Source organism: Atractosteus spatula, chromosome 4 (assembly GCF_055471065.1).
Source record: "Atractosteus spatula isolate fAtrSpa1 chromosome 4, fAtrSpa1.hap1, whole genome shotgun sequence".
Taxonomy (NCBI): Eukaryota; Metazoa; Chordata; class Actinopteri; order Semionotiformes; family Lepisosteidae; genus Atractosteus; species Atractosteus spatula.
This window is the reverse complement of record NC_142709.1, coordinates 68,118,915-68,143,603: the sequence shown is the minus strand read 5'-3', so window position 1 is coordinate 68,143,603 and position 24,689 is coordinate 68,118,915. Positions and strand designations below refer to the sequence as shown.

At 33.1% G+C, this 24,689-nt stretch overlaps 1 protein-coding gene across 1 annotated transcript in view; it reads left to right on the top strand.

Moving 5' to 3' along the window:
• The first annotated feature begins 4,923 nt into the window (after positions 1 to 4,923).
• The window catches only part of ift80 (intraflagellar transport 80 homolog (Chlamydomonas)), a 51,850-nt gene continuing 32,084 nt past the window's right edge, over positions 4,924 to 24,689 (top strand). The window contains exons 1-6 of the mRNA XM_088914701.1: positions 4,924 to 5,198; positions 7,415 to 7,525; positions 8,215 to 8,283; positions 11,263 to 11,372; positions 12,832 to 12,921; positions 13,551 to 13,688. Of these exons, the coding sequence (XP_088770827.1) occupies positions 4,937 to 5,198; positions 7,415 to 7,525; positions 8,215 to 8,283; positions 11,263 to 11,372; positions 12,832 to 12,921; positions 13,551 to 13,688 (780 nt within the window). The 5' untranslated portion in view covers positions 4,924 to 4,936. The remainder of the gene's footprint in view (positions 5,199 to 7,414; positions 7,526 to 8,214; positions 8,284 to 11,262; positions 11,373 to 12,831; positions 12,922 to 13,550; positions 13,689 to 24,689) is intronic.

The following is a 24,689-nucleotide window of genomic DNA, read 5'->3' as shown; positions in this document are numbered from 1 at the left end:
AACCCGTGAATATTGTCGATTGGCTTAATAAAATAAATCGAGTTTTTATATATGACTTTATAATATTAAGTTGTGTTTGTCATTGTTTTACAAATATTCCAGGAAGTTTCATTGCCCTAGCAACGGGATGCTTATTTTTATTATTCAGCAAATGAATATATCAACAGATATTTTTATGCATCAATGACAGCGGGTCGATAACATACGTAAGGTTATATATACCCACTTGTGGTTTACAATTCACTTTGTTTTTCACAACGTAATATACATAATAAATACTTAGAACATCTGGGAGCACACATTCCTAAATATGCCCAAGTTTCACTTTTCAACTTTGAGCTGTTCTTTAATACGTGCATGCACGCCATTCTTATTTTTTTTTTCATTTTATTGCTTGTGTTTACCGGACGTTACTGCAGTTTACCGACACCCCATTCTCACTTTAAATAAACTTCCAGGATGTTTTAACGTCGCATCTTAACAAAGAATGTGAAGTATAAACGTTTATAAACCATGTAAACGTTAACTGTATGTATTGAACCTGAAGAAGAATCCCACACGTGCAACCGTAAAATAACAGGAAGCAGACATAAAAATATAAAATGTAGACCAGGTGCTTAATCTTTAACTTAATGCAATTTACTTAAGGAGAATTGGAGCTGAGGATGATTATGTTTTCCTGTAATAAAGACACCTATGATGAGATAATAGCTGTTTTTTTCTTTTTATTTTGCTTAATCCTCTCGCAATAGGTCCTGAGTATACAAGTGACGACTGTAACGTTTTCAAGACACACGGGCTTCTAATAAATCGCTACCATGAGATTAAAGACGTCAATCTTGAAGGAGCCTAAACATATCCTTTAAACATATTTAACGAACGCTGTAAAGAATAAGACTAACCATAACTATGCTATTTTGTTCCTGACATTTTCTTCCAAAGCACGTACTTGAAATGTATTTAAAAATCCAATGTAGGATTTAAGGATTTAGGATTATTGATAGGATTCTTCCTTTCTGTATCGCTCCAGAAGTTACCAGTTAATTAACAGAATAATAATAGTCAGTAATATAGAGTCAAACTAACTTTGATGTTCAACGTAAAAAAATCATACAGCCAGTTTCTGATTTAGTTTGAGATGTGTGTGGAAGTAAAGTGTTTTTTACAAACATTAGAAATCAAATACCCATGTAATGAGTGGGGGATATGTTAGTTTCTTCCTAGATAAGTATCAAAACAAAAAAAAACGTTTAAAACTAATAAAGTAGAAAGAGTGTTGAAGGCTTCTGGATAAAGCCCAATGCCTGAAATACTGTAATAAAATAATGTGGCAGCAAGGTTGTTATGGAGTAAATGTAATATCAGTTAATTGTCATCACTAATATGAAAACCAACAGAGGTCTCTTTTATGAAATACTGTAGTAAAGCAACATGGCACTTAGGTTTCTGTATTATTGATAGTGTCAGGTAGCTAGTGCCCAGGATTTCAAGTAGGGAGCTGCGTCAGCGTGCGTAGGCTGCAAAGGAACAGGTAAAGAATTATTCCATGCTGAAAGGAAAAGACAAGAGACACAACGTTTCGGCTGTGCAACCTTCTTCAGGTGTCTCTTGTCTTTTCCTTTCAGCATAAAATAAACCTTTACCTGTTCCTAGTGCCCAGGATGACACTGTCCGATTTTAAAGTTTGTTAGTTCTACAGTATTTCAACAAATGAGGTGACAATCTGAAGCAGATTTTGGTATTGATGAAATCTTCCAAGTTTCAGTTCAGTCTGTGAAGTTTTTTTTTTCCCAAGACTGGGGGGGTTTGAATATTGAGAACAAAAAAAGCAACCAGGGGACCATATTGATTTACAGTGGAGCCTTATTTCATCATGTTGTAACTGCATGGTCACTAGAATTGATCTCTGCCAAGTAAGTTTGGGCAATATGGTGATGTATATCACATAGTATTCAAATGAAGCATCCTTTAAAATAGAACCCCTTTCTCTTCTTTCTTATATATTCTTAAATCACCTTCTGATAACCCAAGATTGTCCTTTACTTTTGAAATTTCAGTTGCCGCTTGTGTTAAGACCTTAGACATTCGCAGCTTCTTGACTTATTTTGTGTCATTTCCAGGAATTTACAGTACAGTGTTTTGAATTATATCACGTCTATAATCTATTAACTCACATAAATAATTGTGCTCATCAATCATTACCATCTGCTTTATATACCATTCCTCAAATCTACTAGTACTGTGCCTTAACCATGAGGATGTATTTTATAACGTAAAATGTTTGACTGGAAGCTGGAATGCTGAAATAGATTAAAGCAAACACATTTCCTGCCATTTACAATGCTGTCCTCAGGCAAATACTGCCTTTCCTTTGGAAAGGTCCTGCGCTGGTATACTGTAGCTGTCTTTCTGTTTACTACCTTGTTTATAGCATCACCCCAGGACACCGCCAATGTCAATGCCTGTCCCAAACGTGGGGGAATACTGAACGAGAATTGAAGCTTATAATGTCTTATTAACTTAGATTTCATCATTAATATTCTTAGAAAATATTGCCTTAAAAAAAAATCCATGTACCATGATTTCCATTCATTCTCTGTTCCGAGTACCCAATTACAATAAGGTTGCAATACCACCGAACCTTGATAAACATTATGCAATATCATGGTGTGTATATTCTGTAACATTTAAAATATTGTGGTATAGATTTTTAAACATATCGCCCACCCTTACTTTTACGTTTGGAGGTAAATGATCAAACAGTTTTTGAAAATAAGTTTGCACTGTGGGCAATATGGGCCATTGTTGTTAACAAAATGGAAATCAGCTCATCCTGGTTTATACAGGAACCCCATTTTGCCATATTGTAATTGTACTATTACTGGAGTGATACTTGGCAAGTATAGAGTTCATTGGGCAACCATATTTTTAAGTAGTAGAAGTTTGAAATATGTTCTGTGTTTTGACAAAACGTTGCTGGCCTTGTAATAGGTAGGGATGTAATAGTTGTCTCAGCAACTTGTGAGATGCAGATCTGAAGAAGATTTGGAAGTCAATGAAGTCTGCCATGTTTCAATTCAGACTGTGCTGCAGGCTGACAAAATGGCGGCCAAGTGATTTATGAGGATTACAGTGTCATCATAATCATTTTATTGTCACCATAATGATACCTGCCTACTATATTCATCCCATATTAAGTATCATTCTATTGATAAAAAGGTCATAAACATTTCCCCAGTAACTAATGAAGCACAGATCTGAAGCACAGTTTCAGTTCATTCAGTGCACACAGTACACAGGTCAGGGTGCCATCTCGCTTGATGCACCACCAAAGTTTGTGTTCTATAGCGATTGCCTTATCTGCCCCACTGAGTTTAACAAATTTTAGATTGCCTAAATTTCCCAGTTTTTAAAGAGAGCCAGTTTGAAATTTATGAAGAAAACAAAAATCTGTACAACCACAATTGGCCACTATTGCCTAGAAGTTTAATAACTAGTGAGAGATATTAGATTTCAATACTGACTTTGTTTAAAGTTTCACTTTTATTGTCATTTACATAAATATCCCGAGTGCGCATGCTGATGAATCTTAAAAATTCTCACCTAAAAAAATATTTTGAAACAAGATTAAGATTAAATTTGTCCTCCTAATATACTGTAAGTATGATTATGTTTTCTTGTCTGTTCTTTTTTGAACTTTTGTGTAATTAGATTAACAGAGTCTAAATGATTGCTGTGGATATATGTCATACAAGTTAAACTTGGATGGAATTTAATGTTTATTTAATATTTTAAGTATTTTAAGTCATATATATGGTACTGGGAATAAAAGGTAGGCTGGATTTCTTTTTCTGTGAGTCTGCCATATTGATAGACTGTAGAGATACACACATAAAACAATGGACTATCCAAATGAGGACTCAGGTCTTTAATTCTGCTGTAAAAGTCCTTTACTCTTTTCAACTTAAAGGAGTTAAAAACATGCTTCATTGACCAGAAATTCATTCTGTGGCAGATGAGAAGTCTGATGCACACTTTGAAGTGTACAGTATAACATGTACTAAGACCACCCTCGCTGTGTTCATAGGTGGTCTTAAAATAAGGGGGCTTAGACATCAAAGTTATGAAAGTAAAATAAATTTGGAAGTACAGAAAAAATAAAACTATGCTCTTTGCTAAAATGAATTAAATTGCATTCTAAAGGCAAACTTTAAGCACAATTTCAGTAGTTAAAGGCTGACTAACATGGACGAGTAAAATACTTTAATACTATACTATAAAATAAAATGTGAGCTCATTAAACTTTACGTTTTAAGATCAGAAAATGCAATCTTGTTCTCTGATAAAAAGTCTTATACGTCATTTTGTTGCTCACCTGTATTTTTGTGTTCTGGTATTAATTCTACTTAGAATAGAGGAGAAAAACATTTTCATGAATCAAGAATTGTATATAGTTTAATATAGAATTGGCTTATATTTAATATTTACTTGTCAACAATTAAACAAAAAACAGATAACCTCAAATTGAGCTTATTGTGCTTTGAGAGTTTCTATTTCTAAAATACAAGCAGAGAAAGGAAGTCATGTTCCTTTACAGTCATCGAGGGTAAGAGGCAGAAAAAAATCACATTTTCCTTGGTGTGAAGCTTTGCCAGTGTGGTTGAAATAACAAGGAAATGATATGTGAAAGAGTATTGTGGCCTCAGCTAAATTTGCCATAGACATTAGTGTAAATCGCAGTACCTCAGAATTTTAAATAATTTAGAATTTGGCAGCTTAAACAGGTGAAAGAATAAATTAGATCTGATTTTAAACATTATTGTTGAGGTGTGAAAATTAGTCTTTTTATTGCACTCAAGGGATCAATGTCTTTGAAATGTCATGAATGCTAATTTCTCAATGAAAAATTGTGCATTTTCTTCCATTGCCACTTTCTATGACTTTCTTCTTTACTGTTTTTCTTAATAACCCTGTACATAAAGAATTAGTTAGCTGTGTTGGCTGGACCACAGCAGATGAGCTCTACTCCTGTAGTGAAGATCATCAGATCCTCAGATGGAATCTTCTGACAAATGAGACGACACTAGCAGTGAAACTGCAAGAGGACATTTACCCAATAGATCTCCACTGGTTTCCCAAAACTGTGGGAGGGAAGAAACAAGCACAGGCTGAGGTCTTTGTGCTTACTGGTACAGATGGTAAGATTTTGTTGAATGACATGAGATCATGGATTTGTATCCTTTGTTTACTGTCTTCACTCTATACATATATAGGGTGAATATAGGTCAATATAGGGTGATATAGGTTAATATATAGAAATATAGATTATATAGGTAACTGAATGTTCAAATAAATAAGCCTTTGTGTGTAGCTCTTATATATGTACAGATGGTAGTTTCCCAGAATTTGTGCTTTTAGTCTAATGTGACTTTGCAGTTGTTTTAAAATGGGTCTACAGTTTTAAATTAAAGTTTAAACAGAAGTAATATTTGAAATGCCCATAATGATGCAAGCAGGTTGTGAATTTGTTTAATTTTTTGAATGATGTCTGTTCTTCACATACTGTATGTGCTTGAAATTTATGTGAAAGTTTTAAGTAAACTGTAAAATGGCAGAGGAAATAGTCCATTAGTGGATTTGGTTAATTAAAAGATGGGATTACAATGTCTGCACTTTCTTAAAAAGATATTTACCAACAGTTTTATTTCCTTCTATTGTCTGCTTAGTACAGTATGCAGTTAGTATAATTTATATGGGAAGATCTGAGCAGGAAATATAGCTAAAAACAAAAGCTAAAACATCTATACCAAGAAATTAAATGAGAAAAACACAGTTTGCATAGATGTTTTTTTCAGTCATGATTCTGCTTTAAGGGCCAATAGAGTACAATAGAATAGCTGTGCCCTTCTCATGTCCATGAATGATTTTGTTTTTGATATAATTTAACTGTTTGATAAAAACAAGAAAGTAAAAAGATTCTAATGAATTTGTCATGACAAAACCTTTTTAATCTTCTATTAATGAGTGGGAACATGTAAACAAAATAGAGAATACAGAAATTGAGATTGTTAATAATCAGGGCTTTGTGTCTAATGAAAGCATATACTGTAGTTAGAAATGTATGGTAATATGCCAGATATTATGTTCTAAACTCATTTACAGAAACATTTTTTTCAGGGATTTCGGATTTCTGATGTGTAGTACCCTATGTTCAGACTGAAGCACTACTGTGGTTCAAAATTTTTATGCAGTTATTTGTGTGAAGTATTGTATTTGTAACAATAACAATAAATCTTATGAATAAAGAAAAAACATTTGTGTACATATAGAGAAATACTATTGGCTATGTATGTGTGTATTAGTTGATCTTTATTGCCAACTCCACTGAGAGTATTCTTAATTATTAACTTAATATAGGTTGAGACTTGTACAATACATCATGTAGTTAGTAAGATATTAAATTCCACATTTATGTCATGATATTTTAGAAAAGCAAATGAAATGCTTATAAGATTGTTATAACCACATATAGATAAAGGTTGTGGGTGGGGAAAATTATATTTTAACTTATGTGGGTTTGTCAAACCTCATCTGCTGCGTAGGTCTATGATTCAACCTATATGTGAAACTTGGATTTCATGCAATAGAAATATCTTCTATGTGGTGTGAAGGTGTTTGAAAACATTAGTAGTATTTTCAAAAACTATTTTCACTGTTTAAAAAAAATATGCGCCAGTAATATAATACTGTAGTGTATTATACCTGCATTGTTTTTCTGGGTCGGCATTTAGTTGCTTAGGAAGTACAAATATAGAAAGAGAGCTTAGAAGCATGCTGATTTGCAGTTTTAGGCAACCAAAAATTACATAGAACATTCAGAATTTTTAATACACACAGCCACAAAGTATATGGTAGGCTAGTGTCTTTGATAACTGTCTCCATGCCTGATTGCTTTCTGTCTCGCTGAGTAGATAGGAAACTCTTTTAAACCAAACAGCAAAGATTTTACATTAGCTGTTCTGTTTTATGTAAAAGAAGATACAAATTTAGTCAACAACACAATAAACAGAAGAATTTGTGGTCAGCTGTGTTGGAAAATCCCTATTCCTATCGCAACTGATTACTTACTAAAATTGCACATTTAAGTACTCAATTAAACTGACCTTTTCACAAAAATGTTTTAACAATTTGAAGAATATGATGTAGTTGTCAAATTCTTTAAATATCATCAATAGTTATGATGATAGTATGGGGTTAAGATGTCTTAAAGTTATTTTAATGTTCTTTATGAGAGTTTGTCAAAAACATTTATAGGTCTCTAATTTATTCTTTGGAGTGTCATTTAAATTGTACTGATTACTGATACTCAGCGTTCCGCTCTCTGTGGTCGAAAGTAACTATTTAAATTTTTCAGGCAAGTTTCATCTGGTTTCAAAGACTGGTCGAATTGAAAAAAGTGTGGAGGCACATCGTGGAGCGGTTCTGGCTGGGAGATGGAATTATGACGGGACTGCCTTAATTACAGGTGAGGTTAAAGTTATGCTATGTATAGAAAGTAAATTTTAGTGAAACTTCAGCTGTTTTTGCAATACAAATATTCGTGTGTCAGTGTTGATTGTGTCTAGATTGAACACAGTAAAAACATTAGAATGTAAGAATGTCAGATAACAATGTTTTTCTATTTGTCTTGTTTTTAAGAAGATACATAAAATCATATTGCTATTTGTACTAAATGTAGATATGTAGATTTCTAAAATATACTTGAACAGAGATGTAAAACAAGTAGAAATTGAAAACCTGAGTTTTTTTTAGGAAACTCAGCCAGGCCAGGTTTCAAATTTTAACATAGCATAAGACAAAACAGCATGTTTGAAACCTTACGTTTATAAACAAAATATGGCGTGCTAAGGCTTTTGCATTAAAAGTTTAAGTTGGACTGTTTTCTTAAAACTTTGTCTGAGCTCTTAAAAAAGTAATTGGGTACATTAAAGGTTTAAATGCATTAATTTATAAAAACTGGATCATAACCAGTGGAGTGTTCTGTAATGCTCCATTAATATTCCTGGTTCCTCTGAAACACTTCAAGGATTTAGGAGTTTTGTTAAATTAAAGTTTGTTAGCCTGTAGCTACTTCAACAAATATTTAAAATCTATTGTAGACATTTTCATATTTTGAAAAGTTGACTTATTTCATTTATGTATTTTCTTTTGCAGCTGGTGAAGATGGACAAATTAAGATCTGGTCAAAAAGTGGAATGTTACGTTCCACTTTGGTCCAGCAAGGTATGTTGTTCATGAATCATTAAAATATGGTCTACCCCATGAGCTTTTTTTATAAGAGGAACAGACTGAACAAACTTTACTGAAAACTTCTGCGTTCATAAAAATATATAAGCTCACCTGAAAAGTTGTTAAACGTTTTGATACATTTTCCTTGGTGAGAGTTGCAATACAAATAGACAAAAAAAGATACATTATGAAAAAAATATTTTGGATGTTATAGTAATTGTCAGTGGCTGTAATATGAAATACAACAGATGCATTTGGTAAATTTAATTTATGGCTTCGGGCAAATTATTCCCACTTATGCAAAACAGACTGCAGCGAGTGAGTGAATCACAAGTTTGTAGGATGCTATGAAAGATTACAATGTGGGTAAAGTTGTTTATATCTAGATTTTGTGTGCATACAAATTATTTATATTCCGTTTAACAATCATGTAAGTTAAACTGATTTCATTTTTCTCATGATTTTGAAAAGGAAGGATAAAATGCTACAATCAAACAATACATATTGTGAGGGCTTATAAACAGTGGAGCTTTTTTGAGTAAGAGAATTACAAAGATAACATATTTTTTTATTGAAATGTGTTCTGATTGGAACAGAGTTAATCATTAAATTAACAGTAAAATAGAAAAATATTGAGCATTGAGATGTGTTCTGCAGTTTCACTTATTTTGTATAAGGTGTAATCTATTTTACTGTTTATTTTTATTTTTACTAATACAATAGAATATCATATGCTTTTGTAGTTAATTAAGAGATGAATTAATTACAATAGATTACACTTTTTAATTAAGGGATTTGTACTTTGGTTTTAAATGTCATTTTTACTCTTTTGGTTTATTTTTTCTTATTATCTACTTTCTAAAACCAAGATGTATATCTTTCTTAGAATTTCCTGTTGAAAAAAACCTATTGAATTAGAAGTGTAAGACAGCTAGGATACCACATTTTAGATTTAAAAAGACATTAAACCCCTTTCTTCAAATTCATGAAATTATTATAATACTCATTAATAGTCCCAGTCATATATACTGTAATATCGTGGGCTGGAAAAAGCTTAACACTTCAAGGATGAAAGAGGGAAATACTTCCCTGGCAGATGGTTGTGTATCCATTGTTTGTTCAGAAGGATTTATTTTGCAACTTAATACAGAATTCTAAACCTTACCAGATTAGTCATCTGGAGTCTGTCAATAAAAAATCTTTATTTAAATGATAACGCTAGGACACCATGCATTGCAAAAATGCAAAGTATATGTATTTCTTCATTTGTTGGCATATGAAAGTATTTCAGAGCCAGAAACAAGCTGTATATGTCCTTAGAAAGTTATGGAGATTATTTTTTCAGCTATGGTACATTTTATGTGAAATGGAAAATGCCTCACAACTAACGTTTTCTACCTTTCAGTATAAATATATAAGTGTTTTAGATTTTTTTTCTAATAAACCTAAAAAATTAAAATTAAAGTGCAGGTGAGACACAAAATGCATTACAACATTTGTGTTAGTTTTTTGGCATGAACAAAATTTACACTTTTAAGGGTTCAGCTGGATGTAAAACTGAATGAGTGTGAAGATCAGTGTGCTAAGTGCATTTTATTGAAAATATTACAGGGTTTCTTTAGTTTTTAGGTTTACTGTTTTAATAAAAAAGTCATATAAATTGTAATGATTGATTACTTTATTTAATTATCATAGAAGTTTTATGTTTTTTAAGTTTAAACTACACAAAAATCTTTAATAGTCACAGTGGTTATAAAGTGTTCATGTGAAACATGTGAATTTTTTCCAGAAACCGGTACATTACATTGTAATTGTGACATAAATTGTCTTCTAAGTTATCAAATGTGTCAAAATACATTTTCTGTTTTATTAAAGCATAAGCCCAAAATAAAATCTAGATTTCTTAGAAACCTCAGTTAGCCTTGTGATTATTGTGATTACAGAGTGCCACTTTTTTCAGCATAAAATGAGGCATAATGTCATTCTTTCAGATTTCAGATTTTTGAGTAATACTACAGGAGTGTTATTTAATTTCAGATTGTAAAACAAATTGCTTTTCAGTCTGCAAATATATGTGTTTGTGAAATACTTCTAAAGCATCTCCTTTAAAGCTCATATTATTGCGGATTTTTCTTCTATTATATCAGATTATCAAAATAATTTTGTGAAACTTTAAGGTGTTGCTTAGACAAGTGTTTTTTGTTGAGGTTGATTAAACAATGATGTAACTGTGACCTATTTATCTGAGTCGTAAAGGAAAGATGGGGTAGGGGAAGTCTTCTTAGCCCTGTATTGTTCTGCTTTTGTTAGCTCTGGATCATGTGATCTTTGGCATTTCTGAAAACCACAAGCACCTGGAGTTGGGTTAAATGTCAAAAACCTATGTGTTCTGTTTTAGGCAGAGCTGTTAAATGTTTTTTTTCCTCCTTGTTTTCGAATTTCAAAAACAAAATCTATCTCATGATCTGTGTGTACAATGCCTCCTCACACACATGCATAGATCTCTCCTTATTGCTTACAGCTGAGTTCTTGTGTGTGTAGACTGTTTGGTTCTTCCAGTCTTGCAGAAGTTTGCTTGAGGTTTATCCATAATAAACAGCATTGTCTGCAGCATGCTTCAAAACGGCTTGTATAAATGTTACCCGCTTCTTTATGAAAAACTCGAGAAATGTTTTCAGGTAATGGAGTCAAAGTGGTTTTAACCCACTGTCAGCAGTAAAATGAATATTGGGCTTAAATATTGCTGTCAATTAGAGTCAACAATGCAACAAGACTTGCATTACTGTACTTCAATAATTACTAGTTTACAGTTTAGTTACAGTATGTAACCTATTTAACCTTTTTAATTCTTCTTTTGATAACTATAAACATTATGTGGTACAGTTGCAAAATGAACATTGTGAAATGTGATTATTGAGCTGGTTTTATGCTGTGACTTGCATTAATAAAGGCTTTTATTTTTGTTTCCTCAAGGGTCATCAGTTTATTCAGTTGCCTGGGCACCTGATTCAGACAAAATTCTCTACACTTTAGGAAAACAGCTGGTTATCAAGCCCCTTCAGCCCAGTGCTAAGGTTTTACAGGTAGACATGACACTTTCACAAATCAAATGGGTTAAGGGAAAATCCAAGTACAATTTCTGCTTTCAGTATTGAAGAGGACTCATACAATATACAGAGTTGCTGGTATTAAAGGATCACCTTGGAAAGGTTTTAATACATATGTCTTCATGTGGTTTTGTTTCTAAAGCAATTCAGAAGGTCTCTTATCAAAACTGTAGTTACATTATCACCTTTATGATATCTATAGAGTAACTAGTGATTGGAACATTCCAAGTTTCAACAATAAGTATATGCATGTACTTCTAAACAGAGCAGTTGAGATATTTAAAAGTTATGTTACTTCTAAACAGAGCAGTTGAGATATTTAAAAGTTATGTTTCTTCTTAACAGAGCAGTTCAGATATTTAAAAGTAATGTTATTTATTGTCATTTGAAAAAAATGTGCATCATATCTGACAAATATACAAAGGAAACGGGGGTTCAGATTTTACCACACTCCACATTTATTGCATTCAGCCCTTCATTCAAAAGCTACAAATGTAATAAAATCACAAAAGCAGGTAGAACTTTCTTATTGTATATAGAATATATCTGTAATGTAATGTCTTAGTATTATTTACAGGGTTGATAATTTATAGTCTTTTAGTAATGATTTGCTAAATTAATCTACTGTACCAATTTCCCCAATGGAGTTTTGTTTTTTTTTTCCCTTTGGAAAATACATTTTGAAGTTTAAGCAAAATACCCTAAGGATCTTTTTGGTGACTTTATGTGCACCAGCTGTCATTGTGCTGAGAGATTCCTAATGGCAGTGCCCATGACCTTTACCATTGCTTCTGACATCTATAGCCTCATAACTCAAAGAATTTAGGAGGATTAAGAGGTGTATATTTTATTTGCAGTGAAGGGGAACATAGTTAATGTGCATCAATGGGCATGTCTATTTGTATTTGGTTTCGATTGCTGTCCCTCAACTTTCATTCTTTTCATCCCATTAGATCATTTACATTATCTTAATGCATAGAAACATTCTGCAACTCCATTCTACAACTAACTGCGAACGTGCTTTCTGTTTTCAATTAGAACAAGTCGAAACAATTACCGTAACAGAGAACAGATTTTGTAATCTGTCAGCTGCTTCAGTGAATGCACTACAAGGCCACAATATTTTTTCTTGTGATCTGTTTTGTGAAAATGCACATTATTTTGCCAAGGACATTTTGTGAAATGGTCCCATATTTTAGCTTGTGAAGGTTGTAAATTGTTATTATTTTAGTTTTAGTCATTTTTTTCCCCCCCAAAACATTTAACTTTAAGTGTTGAAGAGTTTGGGATTAATTTTTATTGAAAGGACACAAAAAGATGGATTTGCTGGTAATGTTCCAGGCATGACTTGCTGTATTTGTTGTGTGTAAAGTTTATTGGTTGTTGATGAAAAATGTCTGTGCTAATTTATTTCTGTTTTTCTTTTTGTAACCAGTGGAAAGCTCATGATGGTGTCATTCTAAAGGTAGACTGGAATTCAGTCAACGACTTGATTCTTTCAGGCGGTGAAGACTGTAAATATAAGGTAACCGTTTACTGCCATTTAGTCTAAATTCACAAACATGGACGAGGATATACAGCTTTTGTGTATTCCGGCAAGTTATTTTCACAAGTTATGTTCTAAATTTGTCTTCATGAACATTCAGTATGTATATATATGAATATATATACTGTATAATCCTTCAGATATATAAAGGATTTATGAGAATTGTTTTGTGTAGCTGAAATGTTTTTTGGAAAAATTTGAAAAAAAGCTATTTTAAATATACAAATAATATAATAGATTTTAAATATACAGATGAATATTGTTAAAGATTGTTTTTTTACCTCAGTAATTTCGGACTTTATGATAAATTGGACTTTGCACACCTACCTTTTCTAGATGTCATATAAATGCTATTCTTTTCACAAAACCTAATTAAAACTGCGGCCTTTATTACTCAGATATTACCTCCATGCCCTCCTTTTAAATACCTTTTAACAATTCTCAGAGGAGTGTGTGTTACTGACATCACCAGTATGTAGAGAACAGGTATGTCTCTGTCCAACCAAACTATTTTTAAATAACAGGACTATGTCTGTATTTTATTCAGTTATTTTATTTTTCTAATGCCATTCTTCCTGTTATCTGCCATTCCTATTCTTTAAACATAGGTTTGGGATAGCTATGGGCATCTTCTTTACTGTTCTGCCTCACATGACTACCCAATTACCTCTGTGGCCTGGGCACCTGATGGTGAATTATTTGCTGTGGGCTCTTTCAACACTTTGCGACTATGTGATAAAACAGGGGTAAGTCAGTTTAAAAGGGTGCTGTTTGAATATTTAAGAACATTCATGATCATTCCTATAACAAAATCCCAAAATGTCAAAAGTTATTTTTTTGTGCAGACATTAAATGATGTGTTTCAAAACCTTAGTTCTTTTGCCACATTTTGACATTAGAAAAGTGTGGCACATCTTGATCTCTTTTAGTAATAAGCTTCCCAGCTTGATGAACGCACCTCATACTGTAATTGCAAAGCCACAGTTGCTCCAAGGTATTATAAAATTCAGTTAAGGTTTTAATGCTGCCATACAAATGATAGAAGAATGTAGTTTTATGGAGTTGCTTAAAAAGTAGATTTTATCATTTTTTAATGTTTTGAATTTTTGTTTATATATGATTTGAATTTCCATAGTAAAAGACATTGGGCCCTATATTCATGTCTTGCTGCTGCAGTCGCAGTGGAAAGTAATGTGGATTTAAGCACCTACAGTATGTGTTCTCAATATAGGGCCCATTGCATCAACCTATATTCTCTGCATGTTTTGTCTGGAGTACATTTTGACCGTAATTTTAACTAAACAGTGTTATTGACTGCATATTTCATTCACTTCTTTTAGGATATATGTAGTATCTTAATATTATGCTTAAAATATTATATGCTTAAAAAGTCTTAGTAAAGTCTTAGTTATGTCATTTCTGCCATTCAAACAAAGCATACGGTAAATAGTCAAACATTTATGGTTTTTTATGGGAAATTGAAACCACATACCTCCTGAATCCTGAGCATGATTACAGGCAGAGGAGCATTCTGTATGCTGTATGTTCTCCCTATGTTTGCGTGGGATTTCTCAGAGCGCTCTGCTATTTTTCCAAAAACTTTACTGGCTAGATTAACTACTGTATCTAAGTTATCCCAGTGCATTCGTGTGTGACCCCTTGCCAGGAATAAACAGCTTTCTGAAATGGATAGATGAATTAATGGTATATGTATGGTGACCTCTCAATACAGTTGTTCTGCCCTAGTTGTTACAATGCCTCTCTGTGTGTAGTGAATCTACATGAATTTCACTGCACTTAAAACAGTTGAACTTGAGCAGCAGTATAAATGTAAACAGTGAGGTTTTAAACCTTCTTTGACTTTCTTTTCTTGCCAGCAAGGAAGGATCTAGGTCTAGTGTCAAGGAAGCTGACAGTTAAGCATATTCTTAAGGGCTGCATTCAATCAGCTATAAAAACATAAATTAACTTTTAGAGTTTCTTGTACAAATCATCGTTGGGTTGGACATGTACACCTGCTAATGTGTGCACTTGAAAACGTGGAGGAAAAATAATGAGAGAACACTGTATTAACATCAGTTATAGTTTTCACTTTGAAATAGGAATATTTTCGAGAAGGCAATTCAGAGGTCTTTCGAAATTGTGTTGCCATCTACATCTGAGATAGAATGAAAGTGTACCTCTAAAAAGTTGTCTCATTTTCATTACACTTTTTTAAGCTTTGTTAAAATGCTTGTTCATAGTTAAATTCTTAAGACTTTCAAAAGATTAAACATTTTTTTTAATTTTACAGGCTAGAAGTGTTAAATATTTCATTATATTGCATAAAGGGTCAGTTCTCATTGTACGTCAGCACGGTTTTGATTTTGTGTTCTTCATTTTCACGTACTTCATTTTCCGAGCTAAGATGTGCTGAAAAATAAGACACAGTGCAACAAGCCATTATAATGATTTTTTATTCGATTATAGGTCAGCTTGCACTTACGTTTTGGAATCATTCCATTAAGATTCTGATCAAATCTGCACCAGAATTGTGCATTTACATGACTAGGTGATATATTTCTGCCCAGAGAAAAGCCTGAGCATGTACAATGTCTAATCTAAAGACATGTTTACATTTAAATGAAGGTGTGCTGACACTGATATTTCTGTTTACAAGTTGACGAAGCCATCATAGGCCAAACATTTTCATGAAGTGGTATAACAATAAAGAATATTGGTATAAAAATAATAGATCTCCATGCTATGACTAAAGTTGAATCTATTTTCATATTACACCTTTTCAATGTAATTAATTCAGTTTGCATAAAGTTTCCTGTGGGAAATGTCTCCCACTTGCACCAGGCAGTTTCTATAAGTCTTCAGCATCTAAGGGGACAGCATATCCTTTTCAAAATGTATTTGATAGCCTTTGCAGTACATGTGCTTGTGTTGGTGTAAATCTATGTGCTCTTGTGTTTGTGACCCAGAGAAGTCTACATGTTCTTGTGTACTCGAGCCATAATAATTGCGCTAATGTAAATCTACCTGTTCCTGTTTGCTTGATACAGCATACTAGTGCTAGTCTTAATCTACTTTTTTGTGACACAATAGCCAGTTTGGATGTTCTCCCAGTCACCCCACCATCATAACCACCACCACAAAGTCCTTATCTGTGTTAACATTAAGTGAGCGATTCAGTCAAACCCTGTGTACAGCTTCAGTTAATAAATCATTGTTTCAGGCTGTGCTTAAAACTTTAAAACTGATAATGAAAATACTGTGTGTGAGACTAGCTAGAAGCCACCAAATAATTTGGCTTTAGAACCACCTTGATCAAGTCTTGGAATTTACTGGTGTCTTAAGTAAAACATTAAGGTGAGGTTGACTGATATTTCTTTTAAAACAGATAGATTTCTAACTAAAATACCTTGAAATAGAATGCAATACCTAAATTACTGAATACTGAATACAAGAACAAAAACTCAAAACTGTGAAAATCTTATTAATGTGTTTAATTAATGGTGCATTTTGATCTAATTAGGACTGAATGTCATTTTTAAGTACTAAAACAAATGGATAGTTTGTGCCAGAGACAACACAGATGTCTAATACAGTTAAGTTTTGGAAGCTTTTTTTTATTATTAAGAAGTTGTTTCATGTTAACAACCTTCATTAGAAAAGAATTAAGCTTATCTAGTACCTAAACAAGCATATTATCTAGTAATAAATTGCATGACACTCAAATTGGTTCCTTATTGTTGATTTGTCACTGCAGATATTTGCTTTACATGTAACCAAGCATATTAAAATTATATTCAAGTACAGTTTTATTGCTTAAAATTCTATATTTTTTAACTTCCAAGAACATTCAAATTCTAATGCTATTTTTCCTATGCTAATTAGATGTTTTCTTTAACACAGTTTCACTATGGTTTTTAATCCCCATTATTTACGTACTGTACTATTTATAATCTAAAGCCCTGAGTGGTCAAACAGGTTTTTAGTTGATGACTAACAGTGATAAGCAAATAGTCACCCCATGCTAATGCTTCCTTTCAATTTATCTATGACATATTGTCCGTTATAGACAAAATAGCTTTTCTTACATAATCCCTGGTCAATAAATGACTGAAATACAGGACATTTCCTTCTGGGTTCAACAGCCTGATTCCAAAGACAAATGTACTGTATGTTGTTCTGTTTTTAACCTTTAAAGAAAAAGAAACTCTCCAGTTTCTTTACAAGTGCCATTACAAGTGCCTCTCTCAGCTGTTGGTTACAAAGTGGTTTCTTTATGCACCTTGGGTAGTGTTTGTTTATAAACACCTCATCCTTTTGCCACTAGTTTAGCATTTTTACAGTCTATTACATATTCTGAACCTGTACACATTTTGTCACTTATTTAGAACTTGTCGGGTGAGTGCATTTCTTTTTTTCTAAATATTAAGAAATTCAATTCAATGAAGGGCATAAAGAGTTAATGACTTTGAGGCATCTGGGTATTACTACCATGACTAATCTCCAGGAGTTTCATTCTGTATCTTGTACAATGAAACCTTGCACTTTACAGACTGCTTGCTCAGCAGGAAAACAAGAACTAATTTAACCCTTAACCTCCATCAGGACTCTAAAAAAAAATAGTTGGACGCACATAATCTATTGCACATTTTTATCATTAGTCATTTGACAAGAAAACATTTGTGAATATCATGTTATGTAAGAAACTTTAAGAAAAATAATTTGCTTAAGACTAATTCAGAATTATTTATTCTATGTTAAAAATAATTTGAAGACTGTTGAAATATGCCAATTTGGAGATGCTTACAAAATAATGTTTATCATTTTAAATAATATTTTTTTGTTTACTAGATTTTATTGCCAAATATCAGTGTCCAAGATTTGTTTTTGATTTCCTTTTCTTATTTATAAGTCCAAAGTGCCTCCAAGTTTTTGGTAGAATTTTCTTTACCTGAAACAAGCTGTTTTCAAATTAAAGAGCACTGAAAACGTTTTATATATATGAGTAAGTAACTTGTACTGATGTGTTTCTTGCTGTATTCAGGAAACTTTTATTTATTTTTGTTATTTTAAGAGAAAAAGATTCATACCCCAGTCAAGCACTCTATTAATGTGGAATCTCAGTTTTCTAAATTTAAATAATTGTCTCATTGTGACCCTTAATTAGAGAGGATTTAGTAAGTATAGAACATAACATGATACCTTGTGCTGTAACTTAATCCATAACACTTAAATTGAGCAGACCTATTGAGTAAATCATGAAAAATGTTACTATGCTGAAATATATAAAATTACTTAAAACATGATTTAGGAATATATTAGTACATGATGTAAAATCTAAACATGAAGCATAGAAAGATAATTCGTTTTTGTCAAAGTTAAGCACAAAAGGTAAGAAATTCAATGCACATTTTCTTATTGTTGGTGTATGAAAATAAAAACAAAGACAGTCAAATATATTATTGTACCATATTAGAGAATTCTTGACTTTGGAAAAGTGTGGTTTTAAAAGACATTGTGGAAATAAGTTTTATTTAAAAAATAAAGGAAGTGTTGTGCTTCGATATATGGGAAGGGTTTAAACCTGTAGATGCTGTAACATCTTGAGATATCTTAAATACTGATAGTTTTGAACTGAAAACATACTGTAATCGATATCCTAATCCTAACAAAACTTCACATTTCAACCAAACAGCCTGTATTAGGTACCAGAATCTTGCTTCAAGACAATGTGTGTACTCAATTTACAGCTTAAGAACAATAATTAAGTATTAATATATATTCAGTTATAATGAGACAACACATTGGCCAGTATGTTTTTGGAGAAATTCTTTAGTCTGCTAAGTAGCCATATCAAATGAGTAAAACAAATCCACTGAATGCCCTGAAGTTAGAAGAGTATCTTTATCCTTGCAGGAAGATAATATAACTTCAGTACCATTTTATTGCTTCATCTCAAGAAATGTCATCAAATTTAATGTCAGTAATGAAATCCATCCTAAATATATGTTTGCTTACCAAAAGAAGATGAATTACATGCTTTTAATCTCTTACATCCAACTTGTCTATAAATCTATGTATATATGATATTTTACCAGACGATTTTAGGTTTTCACAAAATCTGGGATATTTGTTCTTCAAACATAGTGCAAACAGCAAATATCATGCCATAGTAACACTCAAAATATAATATATTGCCATAATAACACAGGTCTGTAAATTTAGAAAAAGTAATCCCCTGAAGCTGTTTTTTATTTTTGTTACTGGTATGTCAACAAGCATAGACTAAATGTTTATAGGTGCCCATTTCCTTATTTAGTACAATACCTTCTTTCTACCTGTAGATGTTTTACTGTATATCTCTATCAAGTTTCATTTATAAATAATAATGAGGGAATGGAAGGAAGCATTTCTGTCAGGTAACATACACAAGTGTTTTGTGATTTAATTCTGCGTAAAGCAATGTGAGTGTATATTTACTGTATGTTTGTGAAGTGATTTGTTTTAAAATGGCAGTAGGCAGTATTACTGACTGATACAATACTGATTGAAATATACATTAAGTGTAAGACTGCCTTAACCGAAAAACGTTATGTTTGATTATGCAGTAGGTATTTTAAATGTGACAAGTAATAGGTTTATTCCATGCGGAAAAGAGAAGAAAGAAAACACAATGTTTCAGCCGTGGAGCCTTCTTCAGGTGTAAAAACACACATTTTAAATGTGTGTGCATGTGTAGAAATGCCAGTTGTCAGGAAAACAAGAAATATATTAATATTGTGTGAATGGTGTAAAATATTCAGTGTTGCCCATAAGATTGCAGTAGTAGGGGTGAGTAAAAAATGTTTTTGAAACATTTTTAAAAGTGTTCTTGGGCTTCATATAAAAAACGTTTTCTCAATAGAGGATGATCAAACTTTGATGACTATTTGTTAATCAGAAGTAAGCCTTGGTAACTGATCATCCTCTCAGTGATGATGTGTCTCTTTTAGAAACATTCTCTTCAAATTGTATTTAAATTTTCATTTCATTTTGAACTGATTAAGATTTATGTGTTTAATAAAATTGTTCCAATTGTGTTTTTTGAAAGCATGTAATTAAATAGTGCATTTTAATTTGTCCTTTGTATGGGATACCCATAAACCTACCTATCTATTCTTTTTCCCCGTTTCATTCCAAGACTTCTTTTCATATTGGTATTATTATTGTTGTTGTTGTTGTAAATTCTTGGTTGGGCAGAAGTTGTAAGCTTAGTATAAACTAAAATTTATTTGTACTAATTTGATTCTTACCCTTTACTGAAAAATGCAGGTGTGGGTTTGTAGCAAAAAATACACTTTTTAAGTGCATATAGTATGAAGAGAGTATGTATCAAGTATGTTAAATCAACACTAGTACGTTCTTTTGCAGCCAATATTATTCAAAGAAAACATGTTTGAATGACTGCTGAAAAGAAAATTATTTGCAGTGCTTTTAAGCCATTCCTGGTGTTTTTAAAAGTTTTCTTAACTTTTGAGAATGGAGTACTGCAATTTGCTGGAAAAAAAACTTTTAAAACCATTTAAAACCATCTGGAAGATAACAAGTTAAAAGACTAGTAGAGGGAAATGTCACTGGTGTAAGTTAAGATTGGACTAGAAAAATAAAATGTGTGGAAAAATAGCAGATGTGGAGGGGGCTGGACAGGACTGCAGAGAAACAAAGAGAGCCCTGAGTCAGCAGTAGCAGTTAAGTTTTCTCCCCAGGCAATAGGGCTGGGCTTTCTTTGCTCTGGTGCTTTAAGATTAGATCTAGGGTTGCAAGTAAGATTTCTTAAAGTACTTAGAAGTGTGTGAATAAGTTCTGTTTTTTTAATTCTTAAAGCTTATTATGAATAATCCTAGGTCAATAAAAAGCTTTGTGGTTCAGTATGTCTCTGAACCCCCTTTTTTGTTAAGCTTTTGGTATTTAAATGAATGGGGGATTTTTTGTAAATTTTTCGTCTTGGTTTACTCATGAAAGTACAGCAAACATGTGCCTCATCATTTTGGCCTTTTATCTTAACTGGAGAAACTTAAAAAAAACTATCTGCTTTCACAATTACTATTTTGTATCTTCTACATGTGGGAATGTTTGCTTCTTTTGAATTTAAGACAAGTGGTTGAATTATGTTTGTAATTCTGTTTGTTGGCCAGTTAAAACACTCATCAGCTGTCTTCCAGTTTATAAATTAAAACAAACTGTTGTTTCACGTTTTAGAATTTTCAAGTGGATCATTCATTTTTTTTAATGGTGAAAATCTCAGGATACCAGGAGGATAAATGTTAAATGTCTTAAAACTGGTAAAAAAAAAAGAAATTGCCAAGAGTAAAAGCAGTTTTATTTTTTGGCATGAAAGCCTTCAGGTAAGAATCTGGACAGTAATTAGAATGCTTTGGTTACTGTGCATAGACTTTTTGGCACAGTCTTTGGAAAAAGTTTGTTGTGTGTGAAAGTATGCTTTTAAAAAGTGTTTATTCAGCATATTGACCATATTTTTAGGTCAGAATGAACAACACTTGTTGGTGTGATGATACTTTTACACCTCTCTTGAGTTTGGTTTCAGTTGTGTCATGTTTAAAGCAAAAGTGTGGAACTGTCCAATATTCCACATAACTTGGCTTTGGAAAAAGCCTGGGTGGATTCCTCTTACTATAAAAACCTGTGGTTTCCCTTCCCCCTATTCCCTAGCCACCAAGAACATGGAGAAGAGATAAATGACAGCCTCAGACACAACGGGGCCCAGCCAGGCCCTCTGGCAGAGTCATTAGTTTCTAGGCCATTAAATCATTACCTTCGCAGACAAGGCAAACATGCTTCTGAGAGTACAGCCCATCTTCTGTGCCAGATTCCTTGTCTGACAGCAGATATTCTGCCTGATAATGCCAGCCACATGTGACACAGAAAAGCACCGCCAGACATTAACCCTTGGTTATCATGTACATGTGTGCTTTTGTTTTATACATACACAGTTAGAATTTAATTAACCCACATCAAAAGTCTTACGCTCTCTCTAATGTAGCTCTCGCAGTTGGTGTTTATTAAGATTTAATGTAATTTTTGGGTTGACACCCTTTTATGGTTTCTTTGAAGTACACAGAAAAGAGATTTGTGAAGGATCTATAAATATTCAGATTTGTATTAAAGTAAGTGATTAAGTTTGACCCCCCGACATAGACAATGAGTACGTGGATGCACAGGAGCTCAAGCACCAACAGGGAAATGTTAGGAAATGCTGAGCACCCACTGAGAAAACATTTATCCATGGTGGGAGATGTCGATATGTGTGGAATAGGCAACACGTGTAAAAGTGAAATAATTTTTTTAATGCAGTTGCCTACTGCCTACAAAACAAATGTTGGCAGAAGCCTGTTGTGTTTCAGATATTGTGTTTTTCACTTGAAGAACAAAAGAAAAAGATGGGAGTGTCCTTCCCTCATCTTGCTACTACTATCAAACAGACTAGATAGGCAGATGTCCTGCTCTCATCTGTAATCTTTCTTATGTCCTTATATGTTCATATACCCTTGAAAGCAAGAAAAGTCCAAAGAAAGATCATAGGATGACTTATCTGTGGCAAAACTATTGTTTTTTAATGTTTCTGACCCCTACCCTTATCCCTTACAGCTAGACCCATGTATGTATCCCCCTCACCCCCAAACTATCTAAAACACCCCCAAAACGCATTAAAGTCAGTGCTTACACTTAATACCCAGGTCATTAATTATGGACAGCATTAACTATTCCCTATTGTTTATAGGCTCCAGTACTCCCTGGATAGCTTTTTATTTGTGTTTGTTTTAATTTTAGCAGAAAAAAATCTGTTAAAATAGCTCTTGAAAATGTCCCTGTGCAAAGTGAATTGATCCCCTTAACCACACAGATAACACTTATAAAAGTTTGTAATTGAGAAGGAGTTTTAAATACAATTAACTTTTTATAATCGCATACTATTACCATCAAAAGCAGTTTGTTATCTGAGATGTATTTTTTGTAGTAGTGTAAGTAGGCCAGGGCTTTTGATTTGCTTTAAAATACTTTTTATATAATGTAGCCTCCAAATTAATTATTTCATTGAAAGAGATCAGAAACTGAAGACTTTCAATACTGTATGTATAAACAAAATGTGTCAAAAGCATGTATTGTGTGTGCATCAAAAGAAAATTATCTCTGTATTTGTGTTTTTAGAAACCTGAGGTAGACAAATTATGGATAATTTTGTGCCATCAGTATGTTGGAGGTTGAAAGTCACTCACCACCTAGGGTATTTATAGCCATTAATTTCCTATTTAGCACGACATTACAACCAACCTCAGTGCATCAATAATAGACAATATTCAGACCACGACTCATGGCACTTTTGCCAAGATTGACAAATCATCATTCTCCATCTTTGTGATGTAAACTCTGGGTTGCAGCAGCACATACACATCAGCACTTCAACTGTTAAGAGGTGACAAAATTACCGTTCTGTGCAGCCATGACTACCACTGAGTGGCCAGCACTCTCCAAAAGTCTTCAATGCAAAAGATTGAGGAGGTGTGAATAGCACATCAGGTGGATGAGCCAGCAATGGAGTGTCCTCTTTAGAGATGAATCAGGATAAAATGTAGACCACCATTCAGATGTGCAGAATGATTGTTGTGTATAATAGACTAAGCAATCTATGCAGATGTCTTAAGTCTGATGGTCTGGACATGAGTGTCTAGTTGCAGTAGATATCCACTTGTAGTGATTGATGGTAACCAGATTGTCTCTACGTTGATCATGTCCTGAGACCTCACTTGTGTGCCTATCCTGTAGTTTCATCCTAACATTACAACAATTGAGGAGGACAACATGCCGTCTCATGTAACACTGGCCTTCTTGCGAGATGAGATTTTGACTGTTATGCTGCTGGAACCGTGTTTGCTAGACTGCCCATGTGCCCATTGCATAGACGCCCTATTGATCAGGTTGTCAGTGCTCACACAATTATTCAAATTACACGTCCTGCAAGAACATCTGTCCTCATGACCAAAATGGTTTGATGACCCTGTCTGACTCTTAACTGGCATATCTGTCAGATATGTTCTCACGTCCCAATTTGTTATATATTTAAACAGGCAGTTTGTGTTACATATGGGTGAAGAGTTTAAGACCATAATGAAAACATTGCTTTTGTTTGAAATGAAAATTATAACAGGTAACAGTTCTGCTTTCCCCCCTTTGGAAATCTTTTTGTCTGATAACGAGCTGGTTCTTGGAGAAGTGACACATTATGTCACCCAGAACGCAGAACGCAATGAGATAATATTCCACCACGGGCTGAAACAAAGAGTTGTATAAGAAACTCTATTGGGATTGATGTCAGTGAGCTGCATGACAGCTTCAGTATGCGTGAGAAAGAATTATTACTGGAACTACCTTTTGAATTCATATCTCAGTGTTTCATCGCAAGACATTCTTTAGTGGACCTTTGGACACAAAGACAAGACAAGTATTTGGAGTTTTCACATTGGCTGAATAACATGCTATGCTATTTGTGACTTGCCAGTGGAAGAAAGCTTTCTCATTCTTTGCCTGCAATAAAGACAAAGTACAGAAGTAGGATAAATGTCAAGCCTGACCTACAACTGTTGCTGATTTCATTTGCCCCCTACATAGCTACAAAGCTATGCAAAGTAAAAAAAAAAAGCTTTGCTCAGACAAGACGGTACAACCAAACAATTGATGTCCCTAAGTGTAAG